General features: G+C 41.7%; 1 protein-coding gene across 1 annotated transcript; it reads right to left on the reverse strand.

Moving 5' to 3' along the window:
- Positions 1-1,216: 1,216 nt before the first annotated feature.
- Positions 1,217-23,487, reverse strand: ripor1 (RHO family interacting cell polarization regulator 1; the record flags this gene model as incomplete). The annotated part of the gene is made up of 25 exons (XM_083893767.1): positions 23,325-23,487; positions 13,932-14,055; positions 13,700-13,852; positions 12,904-12,982; positions 12,398-12,421; positions 11,576-11,629; positions 11,326-11,475; positions 11,152-11,215; positions 10,892-10,935; positions 10,398-10,523; positions 9,700-9,848; positions 9,481-9,613; positions 8,810-8,926; positions 8,403-8,528; positions 8,119-8,300; positions 6,712-7,339; positions 5,893-6,029; positions 4,364-4,484; positions 3,820-3,955; positions 3,469-3,630; positions 3,064-3,225; positions 2,779-2,975; positions 2,160-2,243; positions 1,761-1,851; positions 1,217-1,314 (listed from the first exon to the last, which is right to left on the reverse strand). Exons 1-25 carry the CDS (start codon positions 23,341-23,343, stop codon positions 1,217-1,219), a joined length of 3,360 nt encoding a protein of 1,119 aa, XP_083749893.1. The 5' UTR covers positions 23,344-23,487.

Consider the following 23,487-nt stretch of genomic DNA (forward strand, 5'->3'; position numbering starts at 1 on the left):
GCAAACAGGAGCTGCTGATTCACTGCTGCTTCTGTCAGAAATCTATCAAACAAAATAGAAATTTGAATTTCAGACCATAGCAGACCAGCAGCTCCCACGTCCCTGCAGGCTAAAAACGCTGACTTTCTCTATGGATTTCGGTGCGAACGAGTGGAAAAACCAGGAAAAAGGCAGAGATTGAGCCTTTTGTTAAGTGGCTAAAACCAGTCTCACAGTAACTCTCACAACCACGCTTAAAATAATAACCTGAACTATCCCTTAAAAACTGCTGGCTAAAGAACTCCAGCTGCACAGGTAGATCCACGGACACCCACGTCCTCTCAAAGTAAAGATGAATCGGTTAGGTCGTATTTTCTTTTTACATTTCTGCTTCTATGCAGGAACGTTGCATTTGTCCGTCTGTGCTTCCACAGGCGGCTTCAGCGTTCACCGAGCCATGCAACAACAACTTCCCCTTTATCAGTTTCTGTTTTTCCGGTGCAACACGACTAACCGACAGGTGACTTCAAAGAAAGACATTTTACATGGATGACATGCAGAGTTTCTAACGCAACAGGAAGGTCAGGGATGTAGCAGGACACAGCTGACAGCAGGATTCAGAACAGGTCATACAACTAAAGGATTTCAAAGTTGCCGTCAGTGTTAAACAGCTCTGTAATCTGACAGTAAATCTACGACAGAAACCTTTCCATGACGCGGTTTCATGGAGTCACATGCTCAGTTTTTGATACGAGGAATCACAAAAAAAAAAAATCTTTTATACACATTTTGGCATTTGTAGGCTGTAAAAACAGAAATGATCTGAGAATCAAAGCTTTCTTTGTCTTACATATTCCAAACAAGTAATATATATCTATCTACCTATATAAGCGTCATTTTGTCCAGTAATCTGACTTCAGTCATTGCAGACACGTGTCCCACATTTACATTTTATCCTCCTTTTTCCTCCCTTTATCCAGCATTCACGATTCCCTCTCTGCAGCAGTTCCAAATGATTTCTCTCAAAGTAGTCGTCACAGGCTGATAAAAAAAAAACAAAATGGTGATTTTGTAGCTTAATAACTTCAACGTCTGACCAGTGATAAGTAGAGGGATCTATCGTCCCGTCTTTGACAGTGTATATAACATGTGTGACTGTTGTAGTGTTAGTCGAGGGGTAGAAAATACAGCATGACACGACATGAAGTGTGTGTGTGTGTGTGTGTGTGTGTGTGTTTTAGAACGCTGTGCTGGCCATGCTCCCTGGTGAGAAGAGTCTGGGTATGCTGTCCAGAGATAACTCCACATGTCTGTGAGCCATCTTCCCCTCCTCTCCTGTTGCATGTGACGAATGAAATGAAAATGAAACAAAAAGTGAATAAAGAACATAAATGAATGACTGACTGATTGAGAGGTCTGTGTTGGACAAAGTCAGAAAGGCAAAAAAAGCCTTAATCGTCGTCTTAAGCCACGACGTAGGTAAATGGAATAAACACAATGAATGGGAATGCCAGAAAAAGCAAAGAATCAATATTTTAGTCATAATATTCACAATAATTACATGAGCAAGAACATTAGCTCCATATTTAAATCTGAACCCTTACATTTAAAATCTCAGTATACAGGATCACTAGAAATATCATTCATTATGGAATTTCATCGAACCCTCTCTTAGACTTCTTTGCTTTTTTTTAGGTTTCTTTGTAGTATAGGCAGTCTCTCACTAACATATACACGTGTTTTCATCGTAATTTTTTAGCAAATATGATGTTTGTTATTACCGAGCACTAGCAGCGTTTGTTTGGCGGCGTCTCTGACTTCGTCCTTGTCCGTCTGACAAAGATACACGAGCTGCTCGATGCTTTCTTTAGCCTGCAACGACAACAGACAGAACACGGTGATCGATGATGTTAAAGACACGGTGTTAAACACAAGACTTGAAGCTGCTGTCAGTGAAATCTTCGAGTTAAAATCTTAAAAACATAGACAATACATTATCCAGTCAGGCGTCCGGATTCCACAACATAATGGTCATCTGTGTTGTGTAGCCACAAGTTACACTGGACAACACTGACAACAGCCTTGAGGACAGTTCTTTAGATTTTCTGAACCACTTATGTCCCGTACATTGGATACATGTTATGAAAATGGAACACATTTGGATTTAGTGTTGGATTTACCTTGAGAGAAGCTAAAGCCTTGCATCCACACACTCTGGTGTCCACATTGGCGTCTTCCAGCAACTCCAGACAGTTGACCAAAGCCTGAGGAAGAGGAAATTAACAGTGTTTAATGTCCACACATGTGATGTCCCTTTAACTCTCCTGTGAATAACTGTGCAAAGCTGCCCTCAGGTTTCAGCCACGTCCTCCAATAATTTCAACAGTTAAAGCATGAAACATCCTAATCACTCTCTATGCAAACTTCTATGAAGTCTATGAAGTTCACAATCCAGTCCATGAGGACAATGTTCTTAGAAGACTAGAAGCTCCCTGTGGGAGAGAGAACACTAGTTTTTAGTTTTTATTAGGTAGCCTTTAGTTAAAGGGAGTGATATGGCAAGTTGGAGGCAGATGATTCGCTGTGGACGAGCCTTATAAAATCAATTTTTCCTTGTGCACCTGCTGGCACACGACCACACTGTTCTTACTGTCCCTTCCTCTCCTCCCGTAAGTTTAAGCTAACTTGATTAATCCCCATGAGTAGATTTGTCCTCTGCATGTTACCCATCCTTTATACTTTGAGATTTGACATATAGTTGACATAGAAATAATGTGTGTGTGTGTGTTGTTGTCTCACCTGCTCTCGCTGCTTGGGCTGGGCAGCCATGCTTCTCAGTACAGAGCTGGCCGAGGCAGACACTTTGCCTCGCGGGTCTTTCAGTAACTTGGCCACAGCGTGAAGTCCGTCTCTCTTCAGGCTGCATTCGGCAGGACGCCGCAGAGTGTGGACAATCACGTCCTGGTCACACGACGCCAGCCTCTGCACCAACCACACTGTAGGGAGGGAGGTGTTCTCTGATTAGGTGAATTCTCTGATTATATATGCGTGTGTTTGTGTGGTGTGTGTGAGTGTGTGATGTACCCTCTTCTGCCAGCTCAGAGATGTGCGTCTCTATGTCGCCGATGCCATTAGCCTCCAGGTAACTCCACAGCTGGAACAGCGTCACCATCACTGCGTCTCTGTTGCTGCCGTCTCGCCGTGGTAACCTCTGATCCAGCACTCGCTCGACCAGACACAAGAACACTGAAACAAACATGCACATGTGTAAACGTGGCATTCACACCCATGCTCACGCTTGAACACACACACACACACACACACACACACACACACACACACACACACACACACACACACACACACACACACACACACACACACACACACACACACACACACACACACACACACACACACACACACACACACACACACACACACACACACACACACACACACACACACACACACACAAACTTGTTGTACCTGTGTCGGCCATGACGCTGGCCTTCTCTGGTAACACCTTGGAGTAAACTGTAGACAGCGTCAACAGGAAGTTGTCTGCGGAGACACTGTAGACACTGCCTTGACCCACACACTGTTGCCATAGTGACGCAGCGCCCTGACACTGGCTCAGTTGAGGAACAGCTGTGATGGAAAGAAGGAAAGACTGAGTACAGATATGAAAGGAAAAGCATAATTCTAAATCAGGGTATATGCAGGAATCCTGAAGTTAATTTCAATACCTTTTTAAGACTTTTTCACAGCAAATCATTTCATAAGCACACAGGGAGCAAGTAATGGTGGAAATAAATAAACAGAAACACTGATTCTTACCTTCACAGGGCTGTCTGAGGCGTTTCGGGTTGTCTTTGGAGATGCGTCGGATGATTTCATGTACCCGCGCCTCTCTCAGCAGTCGGTCTAAGGCGTACATTTCACCACACCTCAGCGGCCCAAACATGCCCAGCCGCTACACACACACACACACACACACACACACACACACACACACACACACACACACACACACACACACACACACACACACACACACACACACACACACACACACACACACACACACACACACACACACACACACACACACACACACACACACACACACACACACACACACACACACACACACACAGAGCCACAGAGAACATCTTTCAAACAACAGTACATGTAAATGATGCAGTGCAATCTGACTATCTATCTATAAATATCTATTTATCTAGTAGCTAAGTAGCTAGACATATCTATCCATCTATCTAGTAGCCAACTAGATCTATCTATCTATCTATCTATCTATCTATCTATCTATCTATCTATCTATCTATCTATCTATCTATCTATCTATCTATCTATCACTTACCAACAACTGAGCGCTGCAGTACTTCAGATGGACCACCAGGGAGCAGTCTAAAGTGGCACAGCCTGTGGTGAGGGGGGACGTGGGAGAGGAGGGGCAGTCCCAGCCTCTGTCCTGCAGAGACCTGTGCATGGAGGAGGAAAAAGAGGAGGAGGGGGGGGGGGTGTTGTCAGTTCAGCTCTGTTTGATTCGTCAGTTCCTCACTCAGTGGAAAAAAATAAAGCTCACAGCAAATGCATAAAGATTAACAGACAGTAGGAAACAGACAACACATAGTCAAACTTTATCCAGATCCTGATGTAACCTCTTGGTGAATATCAGCACCTTACACCTGCCTGATTTGTTTCCATAATGATATCTGCATTATTTCTTAATAAAATAATGCAAAATCAGATCTGCTCAAGCACTTCATGGGTTCCTCTGTGGCCCGTTACCCATCCTCTTATTAAGTTTCAAGCAAAAAGGCAACACTAAAAAAAACAGCATTGAATGCATTTCGTAGAGGTAATCGGTTTAAAATAATAATAATAATCATAAAAAACATAATAATCATAAAATCGTACCACTATTCATATTGTTTCCAGCTATTGTAGTAGCTATTGAGTAGGCAGTATTTGTTTATCAGTCAGTTGGTTTACGCAACACTCACTTAAAAATGAAAATAAATAAAATTCTCAGTGCCACTATGAATTTAGTATTTATTATTTTGAGTAAAATATCTCACCTACTTCTGGATGGATTGATATATTTTTTTCTCCCCCAAATATTAAACTGGAACCTTTCCTCTACTGCTATCATCAGGTCACACGTGTACATTGTCGAGCACAATTGTGAAGTTCCCATCAACCACTGCTGTAGTTTGTGTTGAGTACCAATGTGTATATTAACGTAGGGCTGCAATAATTAATTAACTTAGTCAATTATTCAAGTAATAAACAACAATTACAATCGATGAATAGGATTAAGTGAAGTGCTTTAAAGTTCTTTTTGATTTTCAGCTTCTTGAATGAACAACAAACAAGCAGCGTGTACTGAATAGGAAAAAGTATTTCTTACATCATGGTGGTCAGGTTTTTTTCAGTATACACTCACTACAGTATGTAAGAGTATTAGGGCCACATGTAAAAAAAAAAAATTGAAAGAAAGAAAAAAAAAACAGCAAGTCAGAGTTCAGAGATTAAAGTCATTGTTTCTCTCATAATTCTAACAGTGTTCTCATTCATGCTGTTTTATTTCAAAAAAATGTTTTACATGTGGCCACTGTACCACTACAAATAGACAGCAGGACATTTGATTTGTGCTACAGTGATGATATAATAGTGCTCCACTAGATGGCAGCAATATCCTGATTGTGATTCTTCACCATGCACAATAGACTTGTGCAATAACAGAAAGGTTATGTATTTGATACAGTAGACTCTTATCTCGTGGACGTAATAAAAGCTGGCATCAGTAGAATACATTCTTACAAGAAAGGGGTTGGTTTTTTTTAGTGTTTGACGTTCATTAATAGTCGATTTCTCAACACTGACCTGACGTTTCTGTGCTTCTTGTCACCCTTCTCCTCGTCGTCCTCCTCCCAATCGGGCGTGTTGAGGAAGTCAAAGCTGCCCAGAGCCGTTTCTACAGTGAGGCTGACCACGCTCGGCGAACGGCTGTGCCTACCACCCTACATATAAACATACACACCATTAGTCAGCAGTCATGTTTGTGCCTTTAAATGTATACAGAACAGAGCACAGTCTCATCTAATACTGAATTTTTGTTTCTTTTTGTTCATTTACAACCACGGCACTCATCATCTAAGCCATTGTGACATAACATTCACCATTCAGAAAGGCAACCTTCAGGAAACGTGGCTCCAGTCAGAGCCTTTATGTCCATAACAGTACACACTGTGGCGAAAACACCCAGTCAGTCCTGGCTCTACCTTAATATCAAACACTGATAACACACACACACACAGCTCCATAACAGCACACCCACGCTGCACATTGTCACAGTTAGGACAAAGCAAAAAAGATAAGATTTCATATAAATAGTAATTGTTGATATTTAGAACACATGAATAATAACTTTGAAAAATTAAGAATGAGGTGTGGCACGATAAGTATTTATTACAGTTTCTTGCAAACTGTCACAGCTTTTAAAGGCCAGTGCTATAATATAAAAAAAAAACATTAAAAAAAATGTGTTAAGTATCCCAACTTATTCATCTTGGCTTAAATGTGGCAGATTCTGGAGCAGCATTTTGCAAACAACAGACGTGGAAAGTAGAAATATTCCTTCACCTGAGTGTAGTTTTAGGTTATACCCTATATTTCTGGAAGTCATTTGTACTCCTTCCTCACCTTAAGCGTGGCCTGCAGCAGCTTCAGCTCTTGTTCCAGGTGTTGTAACTCAGGGAATTGTCCTCTGTAATCATCCAAAGAGGAGACAACAGCTCCCAGAGCGTCTTCCAGCCCACAGTCCACTAGAACATCACGGTCTCTGGACAGACAATCTGATCCTGCACCTGGAATCTCATCTTCTACCGACACCAGCCGCGCTACATATGTCCCATCCTCGTCCTCTGGTAGTGTCTGGTTAGAGTTCATTCCTTCAGTCGTGGGGGAGGAGGAAGTGAGCACCGGGCTTGGTGTTTCTTGTGGCAACGTGACTGAATCTGTGACTTTATCGGACGTTATGTTTGGGCTTACTGACGCGGCAATGTCTGCAGCAGCCGAGCAGAGCGGTTCAGGAGATTTGCTCGGCAGTTGCACTTCAATGTCATCGATGGAGATCACCTCTTCCGATTCGCCGGCTGACCTGTCCGTCAACAAGACGCCATCAGCGCTGCTTTCACTGATGTGGCTCAGAGAGCGCGAGAAGCTGCGTGAGGCGAGTCCGTTGTTCACCGCCCCGTCCACTGTCACACTGGGAGAGTGTTTTTCTGCATCTTCTTCCTCATGGACAGATTTCGTCCTCTCATCCTTTTCCCTGCAAATGGTTCATTAAAGTAGTTACCAAGAGAGAACATACAGTACATTTTTTATGTTGTAAGTGTATGTTGCTAAAAAATATCTATCTATCTAGTAGCTAACTAGTTAGAAATATCTATCTATCTATCTATCTATCTATCTATCTATCTATCTATCTATCTATCTATCTATCTATCTATCTATCTATCTATCTATCTATCTATCTATATATCAGCTAACTAGCTAGAAATAGCTATCTATCCATCTCGTAGCTAACTAGCTAGAAATATCTATCTATCCATCTAGTAGCTAACTAGCTAGAAATATCTATCTAGCCATCTAGTAGCTAAAAAATATCTATCTATCTAGTAGCTAGAAATGTCTATTTATCTATCTATCTAGTAGCTAACTAGCTAGAAATACCTATCTATCTAGTAGCTAACTAGCTAGAAATATCTGTCTATCTAGTAGCTAACTAGCTAGAAATATCTATCTATCTATCTATCTATCTATCTATCTATCTATCTATCTATCTATCTATCTATCTATCTATCTATCTATCTATCTATCTAGTAGCTAACTAGCTAGAAATATCCATCTATCCATCTAGTCGCTAACTAGCTAGAAATATCTATCTATCTAGTAGCTAACTAGCTAGAAATATCCATCTATCCATCTAGTCGCTAACTAGCTAGAAATATCTATCTAACTAATAGCTAGAAATATCTATATATCTATCTATCTAGTAGCTAACTAGCTAGAAATATCTATCCTCGAAGAATTACACTGAAGATTTACCTGCTGCTCTCTGCGAGGGGTTGTGCTGTGATGGGGACCTCACTGATGGAGCTAACTTCACGGCTAGATTTGGTTGGAGTTTGGGAGGAGGAGGAGGAGTCGTTGAGACAGAAAGAGATGTCAGGCTGTGGGGCACAACTACCTGTTACAGCTGGCTGAATCTCTGGCGTCACCACCACTCCCTGGAGATGCAGAAGAGATGTGGAGCCACTGAATCAGTGGGACAGAAGCTCTACTATGTTCTACAGTCAAAATGGCCCGTTGTTGTTGTTGTTGTGCGTTACCTTATGAGGTGTAGAGTTACGTGGGCCTCCCGCAGACAGCTGAGGACTTGAGGAGTCATCGGACGACTCTGAGGAATTTGACCACGCCGTGCCGTTCTCGGACTCTTCGCGGCGCCGGAGCATGTTCTACGACAGAAGAGTGCGATTTCAAAGCTCTGGACTGATGACGGTAAGCAGTAAGAAGACTATAGGATTATAGTGAAACACAGTTTGGTGCCTAATGCAGGAGAATCTATAGGTGAAGGAATTAAGTTGAGGTGTCCAACTTTCTGTTATTTATTCATCTACTAACTTCAGTGTTTGAACTTTAGAGACTATAATGCTAGGTTCCTGATGTTCTAATCTACACCATCTTCACTGACTCCAGTCTACACAGGAGTGGGTGACTCCACTCTACCGTGACTTACTGCGGTGACCTGTCCTGTCGGTAACCTGTCACTAGACGAGCAACCCTGGCTAAGCGTGTCCCTGAAGAGGTCCAGCAGCGGCCAGTGCTGCCGCCTGGTCACATTCCGAGGGAGAGACTGCACATCAGGGGTAGCAGCGGGTGGAATAAAGGGCAATAGAGCCAGTTGGAACGTTTATGGGCTCAACACTTACAACATACAAACAACCTAAATGTATTAAGCTGTATGTCCTACAGGGGACAGGGGATTCAGTGATTGAGCGTCACAGCATATTCTTAGGAACAACAGACGTAAACTAGCCAATGGCTTTAATGTGGCATGTTTGATAGGGAGCTGAACGCTTGCACAGGCTTCCCAGCACATGCATGTGCTTAAAAACTAAAAAACAAAAAAATAAATACAGCGGAACTACCGCTTTAAATGCAAATATGTTCTATTTTCTGCTTGTTTATGACAGGGAACTGCACAAAGCGGACATTTTCTGACCTCTTTCCTGTACAAATAACCAATTATTTCAGAAAAGAATCCACACACAGATAAAAAACAAAAGAAAAACAGTTGCAACCCAAAGGAAAATTTAAATCGTCTACATCAGCATAAAAAATACCCGCAGTCAGCATGTTTTCCAGTATCCTTCCTTTATGAAAGAAGAAGGACATGTAAGCACTCACGTAGAAGGCTTGTTCACGTAAGGACGGTGTGTCAGGTGGACTCTGGTTAAAGATCGTCGAGAATCTCTTGTTGACACTCGGGGCTTTGTTGACGGTGCTCGACACTGAACCCTGGTCATCTTTATCAAAAGGACTGAGGAGGAGAAGAATGAACACTTTTTTTTAAGCAATGTTCTGTTAATCAATAACACTTCAGCTAATTCAGTCGTCTTAACTTACTTCCACGTTACTTCCAGGCTTAGTTTGATTGTCCCAAGGTCATTGATGTCCACGGCAACCGACTGAGGCAGCGCAGCAAACAGGTCCTTCGTCTCACAGGAGACACTTCCGACAACTACGTGATTGGCTAAGCTCTTCAACTCTGTCACCTGGGAGACAAACAGAAGTAAAGTTTGATTACAGTAACATTGTGTTTCATTCTGATGGAATACATCAGTTTAAAGGTCCAGTGTGTAGGAATTAGTGACATCTAGTGGCGAGACTGCAGATAGCAACAAATAAAGGACTCATCCGCTCGCCCATCTCTTGTGCCACTCTCTCTGCTTATTATTATCTGCATTGCCCCGGCCCAAAAATCAGTTTTGTTTGTTTATGGACAACAGAAAAATGCCAAATCTTTATGATTTTTTTTCATGAAAATGATAAGCTGTACCAATTATGAATCATATATCAATCAGAATATGTCAAACATAATAATGTGTAGCTCTAATATATGCATGCAAGTGATGTGGAGGGCTTCCATGTCTCCTAAATGATACACAATGGATCTTGATTATAGTCCTCACTACGTCATGCCACCATTTTGTTCACAGTAAGAGAACTAAGATAAACAAAGATGAACAGTTGTCACTATGACACGAATTTCGCCATATTCACATTATTTTAACTGAAAGTTAATTAAAAAACTAAACACCTACCTTCACGGACAGGAAGTCGTTGATAAGGGGCAGAAACACTGCGTCCTCACTGTCCCACACCTGTTTCCCATTGAGCTCTATTCTGCCTCGGAGCTTCCACCGCTGCCGACCGTACCTCATAAAGATCTGACAACACACGCACAAGTTAGTTTTTACCATGTCCTGACACACATATGTTTCCATGTTTCTTTACAGACACATAATAGACTCCTAAAGTGGGTTTTTATGTGCAATTTCAATTTTACAGATCAAAAAAACACATAATATTTGCAATCCAAAAAATTGAATTGAACTCCAACTCCATTGGCTCAGTTGTATCCACGCTCTTAATGTCACTTAACACCAGCCTCATTATACAGTTAAAAGGTGGTAATGGAACGCAGATTACACCATAATCTGTAGGATGGGTTCATCCAACGTAAAACTGCTGCTGTTTAGCCTACACACACAAAAGTCTGTACATCTGTCCTCAGATAGAGCGAAGGTGGACTAACCTCATATTGGTCACCAGCACACAATCTGGCAAACCCAGCCAGACCTGAAACACAGACATAGACATATGTGACCTACAGCTCCTTAAAGACCCTCATATTATATCACAACATGACAAAAAAACAACTTTAATAAGAATTAAACATGCTACCCTGCAATATATTTTTTTTTAAAAGCACCACAAGCAAAACAAATAAGAAAAGGGTGAAAATAAGGAGGAAAGAGTTGAAGACTGAGCTTCAAAATTAAGGGCTATTCCTACCTTTCATCTTTATGTGAAACTCCCCCAGCTGGTTCTCCATCTCACTCTCCAACACACACATGTTCTACATGAGGACAATCTTTCATTTAGTCATTTCTTTTTAACATAGATGAACTATACAGCTGGTTTTTTCCTATAATATATACAGTATAATCCCAGTTATCTCAGGCTTACCTCTGTGTATTCTTTGTATCCCTTGTTGGCTTCGGTTAAACTCTCCCTGGCCTCCTTACTGCCCGGCGAGGCCGTGTACGCCTTCACCATCTTGTCGGCGCCGTCCCTGAGTCTCCTCTGCAGGCAGTAGGCTTCGTAGAGCTCCTCAATCTGTCAGAATAGTAATAATCTGCATGTATTCTGCGCTTATGTGACGACCACTTACAGTTTAATACATTACTGAGGCGTCCGTTGACCACAGTCTTCTTACCTTGCTCAAATGAAACTCCAGTCGTCTTATATATCGCTCCGTCATCTTGACTTGCTGTTTAAGTGAAGCACAAAGTCAGCTTTATTCAAACTCCCCAGATTTTGAAGAAACATCCGATTGTGATTATTTTTGATTGAAATTGTGATGATATGATTTTCAGGAGGGCTTTTAATGTGAAACATCTGTGCAGGAAGTACAAGAACATGGTGAAGAATTATAGACGAAGACTGTAAATATGTGGTGTTCGATAGTGGTGGGAATCACAAGATAACTCACAATACATACAAATCTGATGAGAATATATTTTAAATATCTATATTTGCAGCTGGCATAATATTGATTATTGTATCTCACGAATATTTTGTCCATCCCTGACTGTTGGAGAAGAGAGGAGTGAGGACCATGACTCTGTTATTGTCTTACTACAGTTAGTGATGAGGGGGGATTTAACATTATAATGAACTACTAGACCACAGGTAAACATTTACTGAATGAGCGGACTTATTTCTAAAATAAGACAAACATTATAAGCGATCTAAAGCCTCGGGTAAGGCCAGGGCTACACTGTGTGCTTGAGCAGGGTGTCAGAGGGTCTTTTAGGCACCTGTGTTATCTTATAATGAAACTTTCATATATCTTATAATGAAAAGTTTCAAAGTCTATATCTGTGAATAGGTCACAAACACAACACGTTCTGTGCCCGTTTCAAAGTACCCAGTTCCCTACATCCACCTAAATGCTAACATTTAGTTGAGAACAATGTAGTTATTTAAAGTGTTTTAAAGTCTATTTATGGCCAAAAAACAGTTGACAATAACTCACCTTGTCCACTTCATACAGGAAACCCTGAAGTGGAAGAAAGCAATGAGTTCACCAAGTGTCCACACCATTGGTTGTATTACATTTTATGTTAAATACAAAGTCACAAATCTTGTGACTAGTAAGCAAGTTCAGTTAGAAATAATACACATTTAATTATGGCTTTTCTGGCTCTGGATGTGCCTGTGGATCCCTCACCAGGAGTAAGGTTTGGTCATAAGGTTTTTAGCATCCCTCTCTGTGTTACAGCAATACCAACAATACAAACACTGTAGCTACAGGGGAAGCTGCTATCCTTTTAGCTTGCCCATTGTCAAACACACTTCCTTTGTGCTATAAATCAAGCTATGGTGTTTCATAACAAACCATCCAAAACAGAGACAGCGTCATTATTCCAAAGCCAATACACCACTGACTTATAAGTTAAAGCAACGCAAGCAGGGATTACAGGGAGAGTGCTTGTGTTCACTTTAAAAACAAGGCAGTGACAGAGATATGTCAGGACGTACCAGTCTGGAGTTCCTCTTTGATTCTTTCATTTGTCTGGTGAGGCTGTCCAGGTCTATCTGATGGACCTGGAGATATGACCTGAGAACACACACACCACCATTAGTGGTTACTCTATTACTACTGCTGTCCAACAACAGGGACTCACCACCAACAGATAAATACTCAGAACGGCTTGCGATCTTGTTTGTCAATACTACTGGAACATATTATTTCTTGAGGAAACAAGGATATTTAGACATTTATAGGAAAATATTAAGAACTAAATATTTGCCTGAGGTAGTTCAACAGAGAATGTGCAATGAAACTAATCTGTTTTTTTCCTTGCCTCCTCCAGCTGATTTTGTTGGAAAATCATTCAAAAAGTCAAACAATATTTACTGCTCTGTTTCATACATTCATACACATCCTGAGAACAACTAAATGAGAGAGACGTGTGGTTGTGGCAGTAATCAGCTGTTTCTCTGTGTTAAGTAATCTAATTATTTAACTGTGGATCATTAAATACACTATGTTTTCCAAGGACAAATTAAAGATCCTGTATCAATTTATCGAATTGTAGCCCTTTAAATTGCACTCACATCCCATCATGAGGTCCCATAAAATTCCCTCTCTGAGTTAGCTACTAGCTCTTCCCATCAGAACCAAAACTTCCTTTTTATGTAAATTACTTTCTTGTTTGTCAAAACTTGATACAAACGTGGAATCACTTCAATCATATCATCACAGTTTCTCTTTCTAAAGAGTAAAACAACAGGAAAATCCCTCTGTGCAGACATATTAGCCTCACACACTTACTGAAGGCCTTTCTTCAGCGCCTCAAAGACCTGGTCCAGCCTCTCTGGCTGAGGGACTTTTGGTGGTGGGTTGGACTTCATGGACATGCTGAACATCCTGCTGACTCTGCTGGGCTTCCTGCTGACGCCCGGCGTGCTGAACACTGCGAGGTTCCTGCAACACCAGCCGTGTCAGTACACCACGAAGAACCCTCACACGTGTATACTTCCTCCCAGTGTGTGAGTACATGTACCTGTAAGGCTTGTCGTAGGTGTTGACTCCAGTGAAACTCTGGCTCCTAGTGATGGATCTGGAGGTGAGGCGCCTGACGGGGCGAACAGACAGCGACATGGTGGAGAGAGAGCGGGACGGACTCCCTGTACAGAGCAGAGGGAAAACGACAGACAGTCAGTGCTACAGCCTGCTCACTCCGACTATGATTTAAGTCGTCTTTTATTGTTAAACTCATTCATTTCATGTTTCAGCTGTCCTTCATCTCGCACTCATCTGACGAAACAGACACCTATTTACAAACATGAATGAATCGTCAACTATTTTGATAATCGATTTGAAGATTTTTTTCATGATTAAAACAAGATTTGTGATTGTTTTAGCTTCTTAAATGTGAATATTTTCTTAGTTTCTTTGCTCCACATAACAAAGAAATCATTAAAACTGAATCATTTTGGTTTGTGGACAAAACAAGAACATCATCATTTCCAGGTTAGACAAACACTGATCAACATTTTCTGACATTTTCTGAACCAAACGATTCATTGATTAATCGAGAAAATAATCGACAGATTAATCGATTACGAAAAGAATCGTTAGTTGCAGCTCTACACGTGATACAAATACAACACAATACAACAAACCCGGGCCTATTCCGGCTTTTATCTGCCACTATTTAAAAATTTCATAAACACTAAAAGGAACCGAAACAGAAAAACAGCTAAAGTAGTAAAGTAATGTTGGTGATCAGACATAATATTCCAGACACAGTTAAAGTAAAGTTGTAGCTCTATGACTTGCAAGACCACATTTGCGACGTCTACGTTGATTTTTGCCCTTTAACGTAAAACAGCGACGTTGTGTTATTGTGGGCCCGATTTCTGTCGGCCACAGCAGAGTTTTTTCCTACTATGACCTATCCGATGTCCTGCATCCTGTTTCTTCTGCAGCTGAAAAGCTGAAAAGCCAAACCCGCGCCCTCCCACAGGACAGGAAATGTCACAATTCTACAGGAAGTGCAGATGCAACTGGCTCTCCTGACAGGAAATTTAACAAAGGGAGATCGTCCGAAAGCAAAAAAAAAAGGTCAATTCTGTTCTGGCGTGGAGTTCAACTACATCACGGGGGGATGGAAAGAGTACTTAGCATTATTTATTATAGTGGAAGTAATCAGATACAATGAAAACATTGCTCGGAATCTTCTTACAGCCACCTTTGAAAATCATTATAGTATATATAGTATGAGTGTCTTTACTTTCTAACACACCTTTTAAGAGTCCTTTAAAAGTCAAGACTTGGTCCTTGGGTCACATATAGAATTCTAGAAATGTGTGTGTTGTGTGAGAGCAGATTTGTTGACTTAACCCAGTTGAAGCAGTCACACACACAGGCAGAGGAGCTTGAGATAGAGGAAGAAAACATTGCAGAGAAAAAGAGCTCGGCCTGCCAGAGGCGTCGGCTGGACAAACAGAGCAGGTGGAAAAGTTTGCTTGTGTTGGCTCACAACACATTCAGGCTCTTTTTCCGATTTAATGTCCTCGCTAATCATCGTGGGGTGTTGACACGGCAGTTTCATCAGCTCTGTGATTAAGGCAAAGTTGTTCACTCTCGAGTGATAACTCGAGCGGTCCAATATGTTTGCACGACATGTCACTCTGACTCTGGTGGGTCACTTCTGGCCTGCAGGGCGTACTTTTGACATCCCTGGTTTAAAAGGTCTAAAATGACTGTAACAGAAGGTACTTGGGTTTGTTCCGTGATCTAAACATGTTCAAGAATATCCATTCAGTCCATGTACCCGTGATTAGTCCTGTAATAATGCACCTAGTGGACGAAAGATGTAATGCTGGATTTGCCAGGTGAGCCACAGACGATTGTCAGTATTTAAAAGAGGACATTTCTGTCTTCCTGTTTGTGAACGATGCTCTAAATCTCGTACAAATACTGCAGCAACGTTCTCATTCCACTAAGAGCAAGTGTGCTGTATATCAGACAAACCTAGCACACGTCAATAATTAAATAATTAAAGACTACGGTAAATGTCTAACTGCGTTAGGCGGCCTGCTGCAGTGTTCTCACGCCGAGCACAACAAACCTCTGCAGCTGGCAGTCATCAAAAGTGTTGGCTCTGTAGTTTACGCCCATGACCTCTCATCCTAATCACTTTTTTTTATTATACACCCCTTCAAACAATGATCAGATAAGCAGACTTCAAGAACAATAACAATGAAAACACGATGTCGATGTCGTGAAGATTTTCCTGTTTTCTTCTTCTACGCACAATTCTCCCACACCCCGTCTTCCCGAGCTTCATCAATAATCTTTAATTAGCTAATCGCTCCACATAAAGTTTTATAACTCCTCAGCTCCTCTTCAAATAATTAATCCAGAAGTCCAAATAGATAAACTCAACCAAAAGTGTGCCTACCTGATCCGAATAGTTATGCGGTGCCGTGTAATAACAACAACAGACTCCGGTCCATTCACACCATCTCCTCTGCTATTGATGTTGTGATATAAACAGCGTGACTGTGGCTCTGTGTCACACACACTGAGCCTGTGCTGAGCCACTGTGTGACACCACACCTATTGTTTGATTCCCTCTGGCCTCCCTCTCCCAGACCATTCTGGAAAAATGCTCACTCACTAACAAGCAGGGTGACCTAAAGATGCTGAGGCCAGTTGATCCAATTTACAGGCACATATTCGTTCTCCTTGAGACGAGAGACAACAGTAACTCAAATCACCACTTCTTACGACCAAGAAGACCATAATCTGAAAGCACAGGACATCCCACCATGAAGGAGAAGGACAACAGCAGCAGAAGACCACACCAGGTGTCACTCCTGCTGCTTCTTAAATTGTCTCTCCATACATAATAAAGTGGCCTGTCAGCGTATGGCGATCCACAGGCCCAGTGAGTGAACATGGGGTGCCGTTTGTAAAGTGGCTCATGCTGAAAATAACTGCTACAAAATGTTTTGTCGCATTTAGCTTCAAGCTAATATTTGAAAGTCACTTTTTAGCACATTCATAACCATATTTGTGAAATTAGAAATGTATTAAATGCTAAATTTAATTCTAAATGCTAAATGATACATCTAAATGTTAAATGCTAAATCTTAATGTTAAATCTAATTGCTAAATGCTAAATCTAAATTCTAAATGTTAAATTTAAATGCTAAATCTAATTACTAAATGTTAAATCTAAATGTTAAATGTAAATGTTAAATGCTAAATCTAAATGTTAAAATCAAAATGCTAAATATTAAATCTAAATGTTAAATCTAAATCTACATATAAATATAAATATTTTGGGTGAAACTAAATATATAGCTAATATGCAAATTCACACTATTCACGTTATTTTCAGCATGAGCTGCTCTACAAACGGCACCCCATAAGTGAAGCATTCTCAGAGAGAAAGAGGTGTGTCAGTCCGTGGGGCTCAGGACAGATAATCCTGATGAGTATTTCCCAGAATGTGGATGAGACTCGGAGCAATCAGCAAGTTCTCGTAAAAATCCTGCCGACTGCAGATCTGAAGATGACCAATGTTTTCCTAACCATACATTTGACTCCATGCAGCAGATAAGAGACCTAACTATTCTGAAAAGCGGTGCCAACAAAGACAGGAAATGCCATGAACTACGTTTATCAACTCAAACATCAGCATGCTAAACGCTGCACAGTCTCATATGGCACAGAGTTCACTTTACACAACCTGGACTTACAGCAACGTTACGGTCTACATTTTTGGCCTTTGACTAAGGTCATGCTGATATACCGTTTCTACCGAGACTTTTGGTTTATTTCTACAAAGTTTATTTATTTATAGAGGGTTCATTTTTCAGTTTTGATTCCATTACAAGGGATTTAAAATCTTGACTGAAAGGTTTAATTATCACTACAGCAATATCCACGCACCTCCAATAGGACGAAATTTCTCAACTCAACACGGCTACGACCCTCAGAATAGCAAACGGTGTGTCAGCAGCTTATTTGTTATGGCCACTAGCAGCGCTCTCCTCATCGGAGTCACTCTCGCTGGGTATTTATGTGCATGTGCATGTGTGCACCCCTGGGAAAACTGGGCCTGTGTATCTCTGTCATGTAAGGAATGTACATTCCATGCACACGGGCACACACACACTGGAGAAGAGGAAAAACACTCCAGAGTCTAGAATGGCCAAAGGGTAAGCCAAATATTTTATATTAAAATGTAAAAGAGGCAGGATATATTTTGGTGTTACTTTCCTATAATCCCATGAAAAACCTTTCAGCATAAAGTCAAATTGAGTGATAAGACACCTCTGCACCTCGTCTGGGCTCTATCCTAGCATCACAAGTCATCACAAGACTTTGACGACAACAAGTGACGACATCAAACGCGTCACGACAACACAACAGACAACATCCTGTTCGGTTTGTCTCGACAAGATGTCAAAGCGTTGGACGAGAATAGACCGCTGGCGTTCAAGAAACACCAGGCGCAAAAACGGAACAGTTAGGGCTGGTGATTTCGGTAATATTCCCTAATAGAAACACAACTTTTCGATACAAAATAGAACACTAAAGAATTGGAACAAATCAGATCATTATGTCATGTATGACTCAAGTGGGTCCATCCATAATCATGTTATTGAGTTCAGGACAGAGTATTCCTAAGGCCTGTACAAACTCCGCAAGAACAGAGAAATGTGTTCTTCTTTCTCGAGGTGGCAAGAACAAAGTTAGTTAGTTCTGGTCCAGGACATTTCTTAATTCATGAGAAACTCAAGTGCAGAACTCCAGGGAAGTCCTCATTGAGAATGAAAACATTTCCGCATGTAACCACGCCCACTTCACATTTCTGGCCAATCCAATTGTCAATAGAGACAATAGTTGTCGGATGCCACACAAGAAAAAAGTTCTGCCCAGATGATGTGGCAAGAACAAGTGGCAAAAACTCACAAACAGGGGAGGGCAGCAAGGAAATAATGCACTTCTTTGTTCTTACGGAGTACATACAGGCCGTTATAACCTGTAAATGAAACTTAACAATCGACAACCAGCTTGAACCAAACAAGTCCAAACATTATCCAAACATCCTTCTGCTTTGCAATTCAAATGGGAGTTCTTTTTTCTTTATGTTAATTTCTCAGCTCATATTTTGTGTGATATAGTGTCTTTCTCTGAGGGTAAACACAACTGAAATATTGCATGTACTGTAGAATATGTTCCACTTCAACAGAAATCACTATGTGTTGATAACTTTACATTTCCTGCCTAGAGACGGCACATGCAAATACGCTGCAGCTGTGTTTTGCATTAAAGCTATCGTCCATCATTTGTTTTCCATCCATCCATCCATCCACCATCCATCCATCATCCATCATCTACCGCTTTATCTTCCACCGGAGAGTCGCGGGGGGTGCTGTGCCTATCTCAGCAGACATTGGGCGATAGGCGGGGTACACCCTGGACAGTTCGCCAGTCCATCGCAGGGCCACACATAGAGACAAACAACCATTCACTCACACTCTCACACCTACGGTCAATTTAGAGTGACCATTTAACCTAATCCCCAAAATCTGCATGTTTTTGGACTGTGGGAGGAAGCGGAAGAACCTGGAGAAAACCCACGCACACACAGGGAGAACATGCAAACTCCTTGCAAAAAGGACCTTGTTCCGAACCCAGGAACCTGGGTCTTCTTGCTGCAAAGGTGAAAGTGCTAACCACTACACCAACCGTGGGCCCCATCATTTGCTCACTGGTAGATCAGACATGTTGTATTCAATGTCAAAGAAGCAGTTTTCCCAGCACTCCCTCCTAGATTCAGCCTCTACTCGTTGTCTGGCAGAGTTCATGTAGTGTGGAGGCGGAGCAGTGACGTCACACGTGATGGGATTTCAAACAAACAAGATAAAAAGTGTAGCAGAAACTAATTACACGAGCCCTGACAGTTTTCTCCTGGTAAAATGTGGCCTGCGATAACTCCATGTCATGTTAATAGTTTCCTCCCCTCATAACGCTACTATTTCATACACACACACACCCACATACTGTACATACAGTCCAGCCGCCCTCAAAACTTCCAAACCATTCAGGAGAAGGAAACCCCAGAGGGAGCGACATCCTGCGAGGAGGGCAGGGTCAGGAAGAGACTTGCAGAGTTAGTGGCTACACTGACTCACTGGAAGAACCCAACACACACACACACACACACACACACACACACACACTGGGCAGCCATGCTTGCTCATTTCCAGGAAAAGAATACCGAAAATGTAATATGAAGATGAAAGCAACAGTGAGCACAATGTTTTTGATATGTAGAGTATGATTATAAGACTACAATTCACTGGTATAAAGTCTAAAGGAGAGATGAGACTTTGCCAGATACTTCGACTTGAAGGTAAAGAATTACCCCTACACTACACATAGGTATGTCACTAAAATGTCCCAACGGGGAACACACCAAGTCAAACACACCAGCTGACCTTTGTGCCGAGTTAGGGTGTGAGCAAAATGTAAATGCATCTAACTGTTCTTTACAGCACACAAATACTTTTAAGCATGTTTACAGTTTACAGTTCCAGCTCGACTCTACTCGGTTTGGGTATCAGGTAGGGATGGGAATTTCACAAATTTTTAGAGTCGATTGTCGAGTTCCACATGTCGAATTTTTTGTCGACGGGTGTAAACTATTCTACAGTGTACTACTTCATTTAAGGCTCAAAAACATGGCTGTAATGTCCATTGACCATCAGAACAGCGATAATAAAAATGAGGGGCAAAAAAAAAGAAGGAAATAAAGCTGACTCTCCGCTGGAACGCGCGTGTCGCCACTCGCCAGACGGCTCAGGTTTTTGAACCTGCGCTCGTTAGGTGTCCAGAGTGAAGTACAGTGATCCTGACTGGATGAGATGCCCTCTTCATTTGTGTAGCGCTTGTGTTATGTCCCCCACTCCCGTCCTAAACTTAAGCGCAACCTCGTTCGCACTGCGCGCACACACACACACGCTTGGACGCGCACAGCCACTCGAGAGAACGAGCCGGTGATGCGCGCATCATGAGAGCTCAGGGAAGCTGCCTGGACAGCAGGATCATCTTCTCGTGCACAGCTTCCTCAACTTCCGTGGTCGTGAACTTTACGTGTTTGTGACACTTCGACTTTTTTTACTCGTAATTTTTTTGTCGAGGTGCGCACGTGTCGATTGTCGATCAATTTGTCGACAAAAAAGTCCCATCCCTAGTATCAGGCACGTCATTTTTGTTGTTTTATACACGATAAAAACACAAACAATGGAGGACATCAGAAACGTCTGCACCTCGTCGACAAATGTCTGATTTGTTTTGTGTCGCATGTCGCGCTCATGACTCTTCCAGTGATGCCACTCTCTGACCAATCGGTGGCCAGCAGTCTGTTGACGTCACATTTTAGTATTGGCTTGGCAACCTTAGAACCAGAGCAGGTATAAAAAAACTACCAGGGACCAGGACTACTATCCCCAATGGAAACGCAAAATACAACCCCTTACAATGTCCTGAACCAATATTAATAAATATACTGTTAAAAAATATCCAAATATTCATATTTATTCATAAAACTGTAGCTGCAGACTGGCAAAGAAACGTAATATCTCACTTGAAACTGGAAGTTGTGTGCAGCTTCTTCCCGTTTGTATTCATAACCACAGCGATTATGTATCAAATTATCTACTAGAGACTACAAAGGTAGACACACTTACAAACAGCTGCTGCATCATAATCCAGATTGTACCACCCAAGATTGAGATGAGTTCAATCTAGAAGATCAAACTTTCACAAGGATCTGCTGAATAATGATGGTATCCTAATATGTACAGCATTTCCACAACATTATCTCCTGCCCTCTGAGTTACTGTAGGTCACAAATCAGGGGCGGAAAACCTGGCCTTCACAGACTGAGCTGACACCAAATGAAGTCTGGTGTTTCCATCACGGTACAGTTTGGTTTGGTACAGTAAGGTACGATTTGGAATGGTAGAGCCCTGGGTCAGGCTTGCATTTTGAAGGACAACATTTAACACAACACAATAGAACATGATGGAGGACCGTTCGTCTTGATAAGACATCCCACTTTGTACAAGAACAGAAGACACGGGAGTGATGTTTTTCTGTCGCCGGTCTACTGCCACTCTCGCGTTCCATTTTTTTGTTACCGTTCCCATGGGATACCAGAGTAAATGGTACTGTCGGGGCTGGTTATTTTGGTACAATTCCTAATGGAAACATAAACAAACATGCACCTTACTATACCAAACCATTCCACTCAATGGAAACATGGCTTCAGGGATCTTGTCCAGCCTTTACTGTTGCCAGGTTAGCTAGGTTAGCTGCCACACTTTCACTTGCATCTGTAGAAGTTCCTTAAGACTTTCTATGGAGAGTTTCAAGCTAGCTCCCTGGTATAATCTCCGAGTGAGTTCATGTGAAACCAAAGCAGGAGGAACTATGGAAAATCCACACCAAGGGTGAATGAGTGGTGCCACCTCCTCGTTTTGGATCATCCGGAAATTCTCCTGCTGTCTGGACCCAGTTCTCCAGATAATAATACAGAGGTTAAACGTCTTCCGAGGTCTATGAGGTCATCCGATGAAAACTACAACTAAATATGAATGAAATATCATTTCTACAAAGACACGATCGGTAGACTTTTGTTTACCAATGATGAGAAGTTACAAAGGTTTAAATAGTAAGCCGTAAAGAATAGATTCTCATATTATTTAAAGCTGGAACAGGAAAACTTTGGCTTAAACTTGCCATTATTATGTTAAACAGTGATTGCATAGTGTAATGGATCTACAATCTACGATACAAAGACACCATGCTGTTCTGCATTCAAATCACTGCAGAGAATAGAATTCACATAATGGGGATTTGTTTCAACACCAATCTAAGGAGAAGTACCCATGCCCTGATTCACGTCATAGTCTTATGTTTCTACATCACTGACCAAACAAGGAACTGCTGGGGACACATTGTCTTCTCAAAAGTGCTTTGAAAGGTGTTTTCCTATCACTGCAATTGAAGAAATCTCCTCTTAAAGCTCTTCTAATCTAAGTGACAGGTACAAACTCACAGGCACAAAAAAGGATGGCAGATGCACGGTGGTTCTTTAAAGGTGGAGTGACCCAGCTAATCTCTTTATTAGTTGGAGGAACACATTTGTGTACCGTTTTATACGTTCAGGACAGAGACATCCACTGAATCATCAACAACGAACAAACTAAACAATCTATAGAGTTTGTTTGCTGGTATCTGCAGTGATCTCTGGCAGTGCGTTCCACTCCTAATAAGTTACAAACCTGTTAACCAGTAGCGGTATGTTCATCCTGACAAACACAGAGTTAATGATTAGAGATGAGCTATTCTCACTGCTTCATACCTCCATATCCACTGTACATGGCAGCACTGGTGGCAGATGTCAAATTCCCAGTGACGGTTCCACCCAGAAGTCCAGAAACAGTCGCTCGGTCCCTTACTTTTTGCGCTATCTCTCACTTCCCCTTCTCTCGTTCCTCGCTGCTGCTCTTCTTCATCCGACGACA

This window comes from Microchirus variegatus (assembly GCF_963457635.1).
Source record: "Microchirus variegatus genome assembly, chromosome: 8".
NCBI classification, from domain to species: Eukaryota; Metazoa; Chordata; class Actinopteri; order Pleuronectiformes; family Soleidae; genus Microchirus; species Microchirus variegatus.